General features: G+C 44.5%; 1 protein-coding gene across 4 annotated transcripts in view; it reads left to right on the top strand.

Annotated features, from left to right (window-relative positions):
• Positions 1 to 13,029, top strand: part of OTUD7B (OTU deubiquitinase 7B) — a 1,511,480-nt gene that overhangs the window by 1,096,212 nt on the left and 402,239 nt on the right. For all 4 annotated transcript variants that reach the window (XM_044079900.1, XM_044079902.1, XM_044079901.1 and 1 more), the window contains one exon: positions 5,568 to 5,717. In XM_044079900.1, coding sequence (XP_043935835.1) covers positions 5,568 to 5,717 — 150 coding nt within the window. The remainder of the gene's footprint in view (positions 1 to 5,567; positions 5,718 to 13,029) is intronic.

Here is a 13,029-nt window from a genome sequence, read left to right as displayed (position 1 = left end):
TGCAAAGCTTTGCTCAAAGGGACTACTTTGCCCAGGCCCCCAGTAAGAGATCCCCCGCCTCCGTGGGATCTTAATTTGATCTTAGCTTCCCTAATATTGCCCCCCTTTGAACCCGCAGCTTCATGTTCCTTAAAGTTTCTTTCTTGGAAATCCCTCTTTCTTGTGGCAATTACCTCAGCTAGAAGAGTTTCCGAACTCCAGGCCCTTTGTGTTCGCCCTCCTTATTTAGTTTTCCATAAAGACAGAGTTTCGCTCAGGACTAATCCCTCCTTCCTTCCTAAGGTATCTTCTGAGAGTAATCTGAATCAGTCCATTGATCTTCCGGTCTTCTTCCCAAATTATTCCAACAAAGCTGAACATAAATTACATCAGTTGGATGTTCATAGACAATTACATTTCTACTTGCATAGGACTAAACAAATTAGAAAATCAGATCAGCTCTTTCTGTCCTATGCTGAAGGTAAACAAGGTCTACCAGTGTCTAAAGTAACTCTATCTATGTGGTTGACTTCTATTATTACTTTGATTTATCAAATGAGGAACAAACAGCTCCCTGCCAAACCAAAAGGCCACTCTACTAGGGCTTTAGCTACTTCTGGAGCTTTTCAGACAAGATTACCAATGGAAGCCATTTGTGCGACAGCTACATGGGCCACTCCCCATACATTTATTTCTCATAAGTTGGTTGTGGCCTCTAGGAGCAGAGCTGATTTTGGTTCCACTGTGCTGAAGAGTCTGTTCCGATGAGCCACCCAGGACTGAGGTGCTAGGGACGCTGTCCCAACCAGCAAGAATGAAGGCGAGATAGACAACTTAACATTAAGAAGTTATGTTCCTACCATAACGTTCCATGTTAGTTGTCTTCTTCTTGCCTTCTTTCTTGCATCCCACCCTCCATCCCCCTAACCTAATAGACCGAGAAGAGTTGCCCTCTGACTTCCTTTTAGCTGGCTAGGTCTTATCTGGTTTGTTCCCTCAACCTTTTAGCTCTGTAGCTAAACATATGCAGTTAGGACAGGTGTCCTTATATTTGTCTGTAGTTAGGTCTGCCAAACGAGATCTGGGGATCTAGCGCCAGGCATTGTGGGATATGGGGAGGCCTCGAGCCAGTAAATAGCTCTCGAGCATTAGAAGATGGCCGAGTCGGAGCCGAGGATCGGCTCCGAACCCAACCAGCAAGAAAGAAGGCGAGAAGAAGACAACTAACATGGAACGTTATGGTAGGTATATAACTTCTTATTTCCTAGGGTTTACAGATTACACTTCCACTCACTCCAACCCTAAGCGGATGGACACACCTCCCACCAAACCAGTGGGCAGAACCCCAAAAGCAAGTACTTTCTCTTCCCAGTATCAAGGCTATTCAACCTGTCCCAGCAGAGCAAAGGGGACATGGCTTTTATTCCAGACTGTTTCTGATTCCCAGAAAAGAAAGCTCTTTGCGTCCTATCCTGGATCTGTCTATTCTCAACACCTTTCTGGTGGTTCCAAAATTCAAAATGCTAACTCTCCCAACAGCTGGTTGCTATGCTAGCCAAGGACTCCTGGCTAGCAGCAATCTTAGACTTAAAAGAAGCTTATATGCACATCCCCCCATAAGGGAATCTTGCAGGAAATACCATGCTTCAGAGCAGGCTCTATGCACTGTCAGTTCTCTGCACTTCCCTTTTGCTTGTCTACTGCACCCAGGGTATTCACAAAGTTCCTTGTTCCAGCCATTTCATATTGCAGGCAGAGAAGAATTCAAATTTACCCGTACTTGGATGATTGCCTGATTCAGGTGGACAATCAGGACTTGCTACTACAGCACCTGGCATTTGTGAAGAGACTTTTGACTTCACTGGGGTACACCATCAACAAAAAGAAATCACAGCTGGTACCCAGCCAACAGATTGTATTCCTGGGAGCAAGCTTGAACACAACTTCCCAGATGGCATTCCTCACTCCAGAGAAACAAATTTATGTGACAAAATACTTCAATCTACTGGCCACCAAAACCCGGCTATTTGCAAGAAAAATGCTGCAAGCCCTAGGGTTCATGGCCTCTTGCATATAGTAGAATGCAAGACTGCATATGTGGAAACTTCAGTGATACCTAAAAAGTCTTTGGTGTCAACATTCTCAGGACTTGGAAACAATGATTCTTATCATTCCTTGCCTAAGGACAGAGTTCCTTTGGTGGGCAGAGGCCTGCAACCACAACAAGGGACTCCCTTTCACTCTACCCCCTGCCGGTCAAACCCTAACAGACGCATCAGACGATGCATGGGGGGGCTCACATGGCAGGGCAGTGCATTCAGGGCAAATGGAACCCAAGCAAATGCACCTTCATATTAGTCAAAAAGAAATGTTAGCTGTATGGAATGCTCTGATAGCCTTCAAAGAACTTATTTTTCCAGGACAACTATTGGTAAAGACAAGACTACACCACAATTATGTGGTACATAAACAAGCAGGGGGGAACCCATTCCTACCCACTCTGCAGATTAGCCATGGCTCTGTGGAACACAGCCTTGAGCAGCCAAGTGCACCTGCAAGCTCAATTCCTGCCAGGCAAATTAATTCACTGGCAGACGACTTAAGCAGAAATCTCATGGACCCACACGAGTGGAAACTGGAACCCAAAATATTCAAGCTTTTGAGGGACAGGTGGGGGGCACCAGAGGTGGATCTTTTTGCTTCCCCTCAGAACTATCAATTGAGCAAATATTGCACCAGAACTCCCCCCAGCCAAACTTGGAAAGTGGATGCCCTGTCCTTCACCTGGGAAAGCCTTTGTCTATGCCTTTCTCCCTGTGCCCCTCCTCTCGAAGGTTCTAGTAAAGATCAAACAGGACAAGCCAAAGACGATCCTGATTGCACTACACTGGCCATGCCAGCACTGGTACCCTCTTTTGTGCAGTCTGACAGTCCTGCCGCCATGGCACCTGTCTCAGACTCCTTCCCTGATGTCCCAGCAGGTGGGCCAGATTCTGCATCCTCAGCTACAGACCCTGAACCTTGCAGCCTGGCTAATCCCTTGAACTCGTCACCAGCAACCCTCAGTAAGCAGGTGCTGGATGTCATTTTTGAGGCAAGGAGGCCTAGTACTAGAAAACCCTATTCAGAAAAATGGAAAAGATACTGTACCTGGAGCCAGTCTCAGGGAATGGACACAACTGTGCCCAGCTTACCTCATGTACTAGATTACTTAACAGAAATGCTCCACAAAGGCCTATCCTTCTCTTCAATTAAGATTCATGCCTCTGCCTTTTCAGCTCATTATAATACTGAGCCACCCCTCTTCTTTCATCCTCTGGTAAAAGAGTTCCTGAGAGGAGCCAAAAATGTAAGTCCCCCCAGGAGAGCTCCCACTCCAGCCTGGGACCTTAACTTTGTATTTGAAAAGCTCACACTTTGAAACTGCTACTACAGCAGAGTTAAAATTCCTCTCATGGAAAACAGCTTTACTTCTAGCCATCACTTCAGCAAGAATTGTGTCTTGAGTTGCAGGCCCTTATGGCAGTGGAACCCTTCATTATCTTCCATACGGACGGGGTTTCCCTCAGGACTAACCCATCTTTTATGCCCAAGATGGTGACTAATGTGGCTTTAAACCTGTCCATTCATTTGCCAACTTTTTTCCCTAATCCTCAGAATAAGAGGGAAAGGATCCTGCATTCCCTGGACATGCACAGGCAGCTTAGGTTGATCTGGACAGGGCTAAGCCTCTCAGGGAATCTGACCAGCTGCTAGTCAGCTTTGCTGCAGGGACAGAGGACAAGGCCATTTCAAAGCAAACCATTTCTAAATGGATAGCACACTGCATCCATTTCTGCTACAAACACCATGGGAAACCTACCCCACAGGGGATCAGAACACATTCATCCAGGGCTATATGTACCTCTACAGCATTTCTCAGGGGAATCCCTACCAGGGACATCCTGGAAGCTGCAACCTGGAGCTCTGTACATACTTTCACCAAGCATTACCACTTGCCTATCTTTTCTAAATCCAGAGCTGGATTTGCCACAGCAGTCTTACAGGGCCTGATTGCCAGCCCTAATTCTTCTTAACTACCTCCACCCATCCTCAGCTTTGGGAATCAACCCAAATGTGATGACTGCAACAGTGAAACACGAAGAACATAGTACAGTTGTGTACACTTACCATAAATGTACATGTTCAAGTATATTCACTGTTGCAGTCCTGGTTACCCTCCCTCCAGCCCCCTGTCTTCTCTTTACTCCTACCTATCCTTTTTGGAATACCTTATATCATTGGTATTTGCTGTTTGCTAGGGGTATTCCATACCAGTTGATGGCTTCCTATTTTGGGGGCTCCTGAAATCTGGGGCAAGAAAAACTGATGTAACGGCATCGGCTTACCCCTGACGACCTGATGTCATGGAAGAAGCGACAGCATCCGACACAGAAATCCCAATACTCTGGTATTCAGGCTGGCTAAGGGCTACCTGTAGATATCCCAAATGTGATGACTGCAACAGTGAATACACTCGAACATCTACATTTATGGTAAGTGTACACATCTGTACTTTCCTCAACCAGACCGTAAATCTCTCTACTGTATTTCCTAACCCAGAGAATAGGAGAGAGAGAATCTTGCATTCACAGGATGTACAGTGATAGCTCAGATTCTGCTTAGACAAGGTCAAGTCCGTCTGTAAGATCAATGCATTTGAGGAAACTCTGTTAGAGTGTAGCAGCATCCACTGCTTGCTTTAGGTATATGTCCATTGCTGATGTTTGTACCCAGGCTACCAAATGGCCATGCTTCACTTCCATCAAGCACTAGAAATCAAACTTCCACTTCAGAAGTAGAGCATCCTCTGGAAGAGAAGATCTTCTGAACATATTGGTTGAAGTCCACCTTTTGCTTGTAAAGTTTCTTCTGTCCTTTGACTGTTTGATATACTGCTTGTAGAATATGACCAGTATGTTTCAGGAACTGCAGAAGGGCTCTAAGACGTACTGTAACAGGTATGCAGGTATTCACCACATCTTCAATAGGACTTGAAATTTTGTTTTTACCCATCATCCATCTTGTGTGACCATTTCTAGTGCTCACTCCAAACTGCATCATCATCTTTCATTACTAAATTGACAAGCTTATGATTTTCTTGCAGTTTAGTGATTTTATTTTCCTTGCATCTAGAACCAGGTTTGAGCAGGGGTCAAGAGCAGGAGGCTGTTGGGTAGGTCTGTCCCCCCTAACCTTGACAAAGGGCACCTTTGTGTTGTGAGCTTAAGTGGGCTGTGTTGCTGCCAGCGTGGATACATGAGACTGCAGAAGTTCCACCTGAAAAGTTAACAGGTGTATTGACACCAGAGTTGCACCTACTGCAGAGGGTTGTCATAATGTGATGAGTGTGCTCACAAATGTTTGTGTTTGAGCATGGAAAATCATTAAATAAAGCACACCAGATTAAGAAATGCAAAAAAAAAAAAAAATGCAGCATTTAAAGTTAGGCTGTACAGACTTACCAATTTTCATATTTTGATTTTTTTTCACTCTCCCCCAGTCCATCTGTGTTTGACTCAACTAACTGATTTTTTTTCTTCCTATAGCTTTTGCACCAATACCTTTTGGGGGTATTTATCTGCCTTTGGAAGTGCCACCAAACAAATGCTATCAGTCGCCTCTTGTGTTGGCGTATGATCAAGCCCACTTTTCAGCTCTGGTGTCAATGGAGCAGAAGGAGCCTGCCAAGGAGAAAGGTATCTTTATACACAGCAACTCATTCTTGCACAGTGTATTGACTAAATGTGTTGATTTAAAAAAAAAAAAATCACTGCCTAACCTGAGTACTGAAGTGTTTTTTCCATAACCGTCCATAGTTTTTTAAACTGCTTGATTATGGCTAAATACTCTGTGTAGTTTCATTGTGTGCATAATGGGCTATTAAGCCAAGAAGATACTGTGTGCCATTAAGTGTAGCTTAACAAGCTGCATTTGTATCGAAGATGTTCTTTATATAGATCACTGTTGCTGTAGTTCCTAGTCCTGAAGCTTCAGTCACAGAAAGTACCAAGGATTGGAACCTACAGTTGCTGAAGTACTGAGGGCTACTGCAGCAGGGATGTACTGAAACATTTACTGTTCTGGTCAAGTTCTTCCACGGTACTTGCTGCAGTATATTTCAGTATACTTGGAAATGTAATCAGTTTGTAGAATTTGGCGTAGTTGGGTGTCTGGCTTTCTAGTATGACTTCCAGAGTTTTGAACATCACTAGAGTAAAACTGATGTCCCCACTCGATGTCCATGTAATTCTCAGGGGAAAAAAAACAGACCAGCCGAAATCTTTTCTGGTTCTGTTTTTTGCCTCACAAAGTCATCTCTTAGTCCATTTGCTCTTTCCAGGTGGCTTCCAATTCAGAGCACTGAGTACTGTTTTTGATTATATTTTTCGTATTTGACTGTGTTGGCAGATTGTGGTTGTTTGAAAACCTTTTGGTATCCAGATTGGTTTGATTTTTGGGAATTTTTTTTCTGAGGTTGATGGTGCCACTGGAAAAAATTGTCGCCATAGATGCCTATGGGAGAGAGAGAGAGTACCCTGAAGTAATAGCTCTTTCACTACCGCTTAAATATTCATGGGTATATACCAGGCTAATAATCACCAGGGCTTTTATAAGCCTAGTTACCTAACCCAACTGCATCCCATTGTAATGTGCATCTTAATTGGGGGGGGGGGGTGTATGTTTGTTACATATGTTTCAGTTCCTTCATTGTAGTACACTCATCTGCTTGGGAACCCCAAAAGTGACAAAAAAGTTGTCACAGGACAATGTGAAAACCAGAGAAATTGTTGCTTAAAGTTTTTGTAAGCAGGGTCATGAAACAGATTTGACCCCCACCAGTCCTGTGAGAGCCTGAAGATATTGGCCCCAGTGAGGAGCAGCTTAGTCTGTTGCCGACCCTTGTGTCTTCCATTTCCTCTTTACCACTTCTGCTAGTCACTCCAGAAGCAGACAAGTCAGATCAGAGAGTTGCAACAAACCAGGTCTTTATCGTTGACATTCCCAAGCCACAGCCAGATGCTGCTTCCCATTGTAATGTTGTAGCCTGTTTCGTGAGACTGTGGCCAAGGCTAGTTACTAAGCAGAAAAACTGCTTCAGTATTCTCTCCAGATATAATGAATTATACTGCAACTGTATTCCTTGGGATGAACATATTAGTTTGTGCATACTCCCCAAAAAGTGGCTGATTGAAGAGTAGGCTTCACAGGTTCACAGGTATGTAGTAGGTTTTTTTAACCCTATCCGTGCAGCTAAAATGTGATCCACAAGTTCTACGTTTTAGACATTTTTATAGAGGGTGATTTTTCACTTTCACATGAATTACTGACTATTTTTGTCCATCAGGTACATAGATGTCAGACCAGGGGTGAAATAATGATTCCCATCCACTGTTCCAAGTTGCACTTAAAATTTTTTCTGAGTCTGATGATGTCCCTGGAATGGATTGCCAACACGTGCACTCTGAAGGATTAGCTCTTTCAGTATTCCCTTGTCTAAAGGAAAATATTACTTTTCCTCCTGTCAGCAGTATGAACACCTTCCCTTCAGTTGTTTGGATTAGACACTCACTTTTCTTTGGTGTGCCATCTGGCATCAACAGCCTGACGGAGGAAGGCATCTAGAGAAGGAACCCTTTGTCTTGCCACAAAACCCAAGTCTTTTTTTTTTTTTTTTCTACCAAACGGGAGGTCATACTCAGACCCTTCTTGGTGCGTTATAAAGCATGTTTAGCAAAAGCCCACATCTTTCACAGTTGTTAGTGACATCATAGACCAATAAAAATACAGAAATGGCACAAACGGGTCGGCCTTTCATTTGTGCATCATGCTGCTGTCTGTGACATGGAAAAAAAGATGCAGTTCTTCTCTGGGGGACATGCCAAAAGGTTGGTCATCTACCTGCTGCTAATTTCCAGATATAAAGAAGTGGACTGCAGCATTGGTCCTATCTTTGGATTATCTTTTTTGTAAAAAGTGTCATCATACTACCTGCTGTGAGGAAGTCCATTGTCTGTAACAGCAGGGCTGATGCTGGCAGGTAGTAGAGCAGATTAGCACCTAAAACTTTCAAAGGCTGCTAGATCTCTCCACTTATCCTTTAATATATTGCAGAGACATTTCTTTCCAGATCTGTCTGCCATGTATGAAAGGATGGATCCAGGGTACCTTTTGATATTGTCACAGGAACTTTTTGCAAACACTGTAAGTAGTTATTTCTTTGTTTTTAAGGAAGCTTCATTCTGTTTTTACTTAGTTTCTGACTTGTTAGTTGAATTATAGAATTTCACTTCCTCTCCAGTTTTAATGCCTTTCCTTATCCTTGTAGTTAGCTTTTTCTTTGTTTATTTATTTTGTTTTTGTTAGCTGTCTGCTGTTAATGTAAGTTAATTCACTTGTAAGGAGTTTGTTTTTTTCTTGTTACTGTTGTTGGTAGTCTCTGCTGGGGGTGTCTATTATTCTTGCATTCCTGTGGGCATAAGATTCCAACTCAGATGCCCACAGGGAACTGCCTAGACCCTGCTCATTTAGAAGCAGATTGTTCAAGCTACTCTGGTTTTAACTCCAGAGCTTTAACTGATCGGAGGAGCAAATTAGGTTTAAGAGGCCTCCTTCCATCTTTCTCTACTTCCTCGGTTTCTAGGGCTCCAATCCTTACCAAAAAGCCTGACAAGAGTAAGTTAAAGTCAATATCTAAGGAAAAGGGAGTTCTGTAAGAGGTCCCCTGACCATTCTTCTATATCTCCTCCTTCATCTGAGCCCCCTTCAAAAGTACAAAAAGTGGAATTGTCTGTCTTAGGTCTAGCCATTTTGAAGTCTAGGTCTCCATGGGATCCATATCCCTCTGCTTCTGTCCGATCTAGTTTCATCTCTGCTCCCTTTTCCTTTCTTGGAGGGATCACCACGAAGATATTCCAGACCTCCATCCACCACATCATCTCTTAGATCTTCGAGAAGCCTTTCAGAAGCTGATGCGGATAGGATGATAAGGAAGTTTCTCAGAGTCCAGATTCAGATGGGGTTCTCCTGGATCAACTCCCACTAGATCCATGAGCCATCCCTTGCCCACTTCCCCCTTGGTATCTCCTTCTCCAGTCTGACCCCCACTGTTTTGGCGCCGAAATCCCTGGGGGTATCTTCATTGAACCCAAGGACAACCAGTTCTTCAACTCTGATAGTTCCTCTGAGTCTTTTGAAGGCAGAAGATTCTCTGAGCTGAAGCGACCATGCCAGGTCTGGGTGGTGGGAGTTTATTTTGAAGCTTGAAGAGCCTCCTTCTTCGCTTCCCTGGGGGTATCTTCATTGAACCCAAGGACAACCTGTTCTTCAACTCTGATAGTTCCTCTGAGTCTTTTGAAGGCAGAAGATTCTCTGAGCTGAAGCGACCATGCCAGGTCTGGGTGGTGGGAGTTTATTTTGAAGCTTGAAGAGCCTCCTTCTTCGCTTTATGACTTCGGTGCTTGATAGCTTGGTTCCAACTCGATCCTCGGGCAGAGTGCTGGTTGGGTTGGAGGAGCCAGAGGTTTGAGACATCCTGGCTCCTGGGCTGTCAACTTCTGTGTTGCCTGGGCTTTGTGACTTTGAGGTTGTGGAAAGGGCTTTCTCCTTAACTAGAGAAGAGATATCCCTGGCCCCCTTGGAGCAGACAACCCGCCTCATCCGGTTCTTTGCTCTGAGCTTCATGCACCCTTTCCACTGGGGACAGCCAGCCAAAACTAGTCTCCATCTAGTCTGTCAGGACATAGTCATCTCTTCCGATACTTGCTCGAGCATCCCACTGAGGAAGTCCCTCACAAGAGAACATATAAGAGGAGGCATTTAGATTCCCCCCAGGGATCTCTCATAGGAGACACCTGATTTTGATGGGGGAGGTGTTCTCCAGATCAGCAGCTGAAGACATCTCCTTTGGAGACATCCTGGAACTCCTGAAGCAAAAAGATGGTTCCTCCTGACGCTCCCTCCCAGGAGGAGTCCGTGTTCCTGGAGGTGTTTGGGTCTAGCTTGTGTACTACTTGGGTGAATCCCCTGCTGATGAGCTCATCTTGCCAGGAGTGGAAGGAGTCAGACACTAGAGCCAGTACCGAAAAGACCAGAGAAAATTTTAGCTCCCTGTAAGGACCATGCACACTGGAGCAAGGGAGTCCCAGTCAGTGCCATGGTTGTGCCTGTATCCACAAAGAAAAAACTGGCAGAACAGAGTTCTTCTGTCCAGCTGTCTAACAGGGGAGTCCTGTGCTTTGGGCAGATTTGGGAAGCACAGCTTCAACAACCTTTTCCCTCAGGTCACTGAATTACCTCACACATTTTTCGAGGTTACAAAGAGATCTGACCAAAGTGCTTGCACAATCTCTTTGAGTCCATGTCAACTGAGAATGGAAATAGAATCTCCTTGCAACTGGTCACCCTCCAGTCTATTTCTTATGCGTCCATGAGGTTGATTTCCCATGCAGCGGAAGGTACCTCATGGGTTGTGGGTCCAGGCATGGCCATCAGGATACATGTCCGGATGCAATTATGTTATTTTGTGGAGCCCTTTAAGTCTTTGTTCATCAGTGTGCTTTTTGATGGATCTTCTCTGTTTGGCCCCAGAGTTAGGCGCACTTTCCAGATGTGAATGAGAGGGAAAAGACCCTGACTGCTGTGGGTGTATGTTTTTCAACCCCTTCAAAGACCTTCCTTTTTGAATCGGCGAGGAGGTAGTAAAATGTGGTTTAGAAAATCCCTGGGTTCTTTTCAAGATTCACGTGGAGATAGTTCCCCCAGGGGCAGAAATGGAACTCCAGTGGAAGATGCTATCCTCACAGCAGAGGTGGCCCACAGAACCAGGGCTTCAGGGATTCCTTCTTGGGAAAGCCCTATCAGCGACATTTCCCCTCTGGAGGCTGTTGGGGGACATCAGTCTTTGCACCACAGAGCCTGGCTATCTATTACAAGAGATCCTGGATGGAGATAGTCATATACAGAGGTTGTACCATACCATTTTCATTAACCTCTCTCACCAATGTGAAGAAAATCCCCGATGTTCCACCCAGTCAGAGGGAAGCATCATCCCTAGAAATAAAGCTACTAGAAAAAAATAATCATCCAAGAGGTCAGGATTCTTCTTGGTCCCAAAAAAAAGACAGGGGACTTGAGACCAATTCTGGATCTCAGCAAATTAAGTCAGTTTGCACAGCATTCAAAGTTTCGAATGGTCGTGGTTTACTCCATTTTGTCTCTGCTGCAAAAGGACAATGGGATGTGTTCGATAGATCTTCAGTATGCATACTTTCACATCAAAATGAACAGACCTTCCAGAAGTTACCTGCACTACCCATTATCAGTTCAGAGCACTGCCCTTTGGTGTAAGCACAGTCCCCAGGGTGTTCACCAAAAGCATGGCAGTGGTAGCAGCTCACTTGAAACTGCTGGGATTCCAAGTGTTTCCATATTTAGATACGTGGCTCATAACTGCCGCAACCAGTCATTGACTTCTGCAGGCAAGGGAGTACTCCAGTTATGAATTCATCTGGGAATCACTGTCAATTGCAACAAATCTTAGCTGACACCTGTGCAGAGCCTGGAGTTCATAGGTCCTTATCCGGACATAACACAGATAGCACCTGTTCCTTGTACCAAATCAAGAAAGTAATTAAAAGTTCTTCTCTTCTGGCCCAATTAATTTTGCAAGCCTTGAGATCACTGGCAGCAGCTATCACTCTCCTTCCTCTGGCTAGATTCCACATGCAAATTCTTCAGTGGGCACTTTGAATCCAGTGTTCCATTCTTCAGCATGCATTCACTGCTACAGTCAAGATTACACAAGCGTGCAAGAGATATTATCTTTGGTGAATTCATTCAAACCAGCTCTGCGAAGGCCATCCGTTTGTTCTTCTCTGACCATAGCCAAAGTGACCTTGAATGCCTCCCATTTGGGGGGGGGACTACTTGGGAAAGACAGTCCAAGGTATGTGGTCCTTCAAAGAGACCAAGTCGCGTATCAGTGTCCTGGAGATGAGAACAGTCCTCCAAGCATTGTAGGCCTTTCAAGATGTTCTCCCATCTGGGACGATTGCCATTCAGATGTACAATATGTCAGTGGTCTGGTACATCAACAAACAGGGAGGAACAAGATCTTATCCTCTTTGTCGAGAAGCAATTAGAGTGTGGCAGTAGGCGATATCTTCCTGCCACTTTCTAATAGCAGTGCACAGCCTAGGAAAATCCAAAGTGATTGCAGACAAACTAAGCAAGTCCATTCTGATGCCTCATGAGTGATATCTCAATGTCAAAGTGGTGGATAGGATTTTCCGTCTTTGGGGTCAGCCATGCTGCTATCTATTTGCCTCTTCTCTCTAACCTCAAGTGCAGCAGGCTCCTTGCCCAGTTCTTCCAATGAAGGAGTCACAGAGCAATGCTCTAGTTCATGGTTGGCCCTCCAGTCTTCTTTATGCTTACCCACCATTACCCCTCATTCCCAAATTTCTGCAGAAAGTATTTCAGTTGAAGAGCACAGTTATTCTCATTGCATCCTTCTGGCCTCGTCAGTTCTGGTTCCCCTTCCTCTGGTCTCATCTTCTACATCTGCCCTGGATATTGGATCCCAGTCCAGACCTCCTGTGCCCACCTGACAGTTATGACTCATCCAGACTTAACAGGCCCCAAACTGACAGCATGGTTTCTCCAATTCCATTGATTTAGACAGTCCAGGCTGTCTTCCGTGGTACAGCCTATCTTATCTTCTCAAAAAGCTTCTAATAGAAGAATTTACAAAAGCAAATGGAAGAAGTTTGTTGTTTTTTTTTTTTTATTTATTTAACATTTGTTGACCGGGAAAGTCCAACTAGGTTCCACAGATCCTGTTTACAGCAGAGGCCCAGGGAGAAATGCTTGTTTTCTGGGCCCTTAGCAAGGACCTGGTTCCTTTTTCAATCTGTGCCATCTGTCCTTGAATTTTTAGCTTCAACTTTCAAGGAAGGTGCTAATTTTTCAATTATAAAAGTACAGTTGGCTGTCACTTCTAACTTCCAC

This window comes from Protopterus annectens, chromosome 8.part0 (genome assembly GCF_019279795.1).
Source record: "Protopterus annectens isolate FY-2018-M chromosome 8.part0, PAN1.0, whole genome shotgun sequence".
Taxonomy (NCBI): Eukaryota; Metazoa; Chordata; order Ceratodontiformes; family Protopteridae; genus Protopterus; species Protopterus annectens.
Note: the sequence above shows the minus strand (reverse complement) of the source record. Positions and strands in the feature narration are given on the sequence as shown.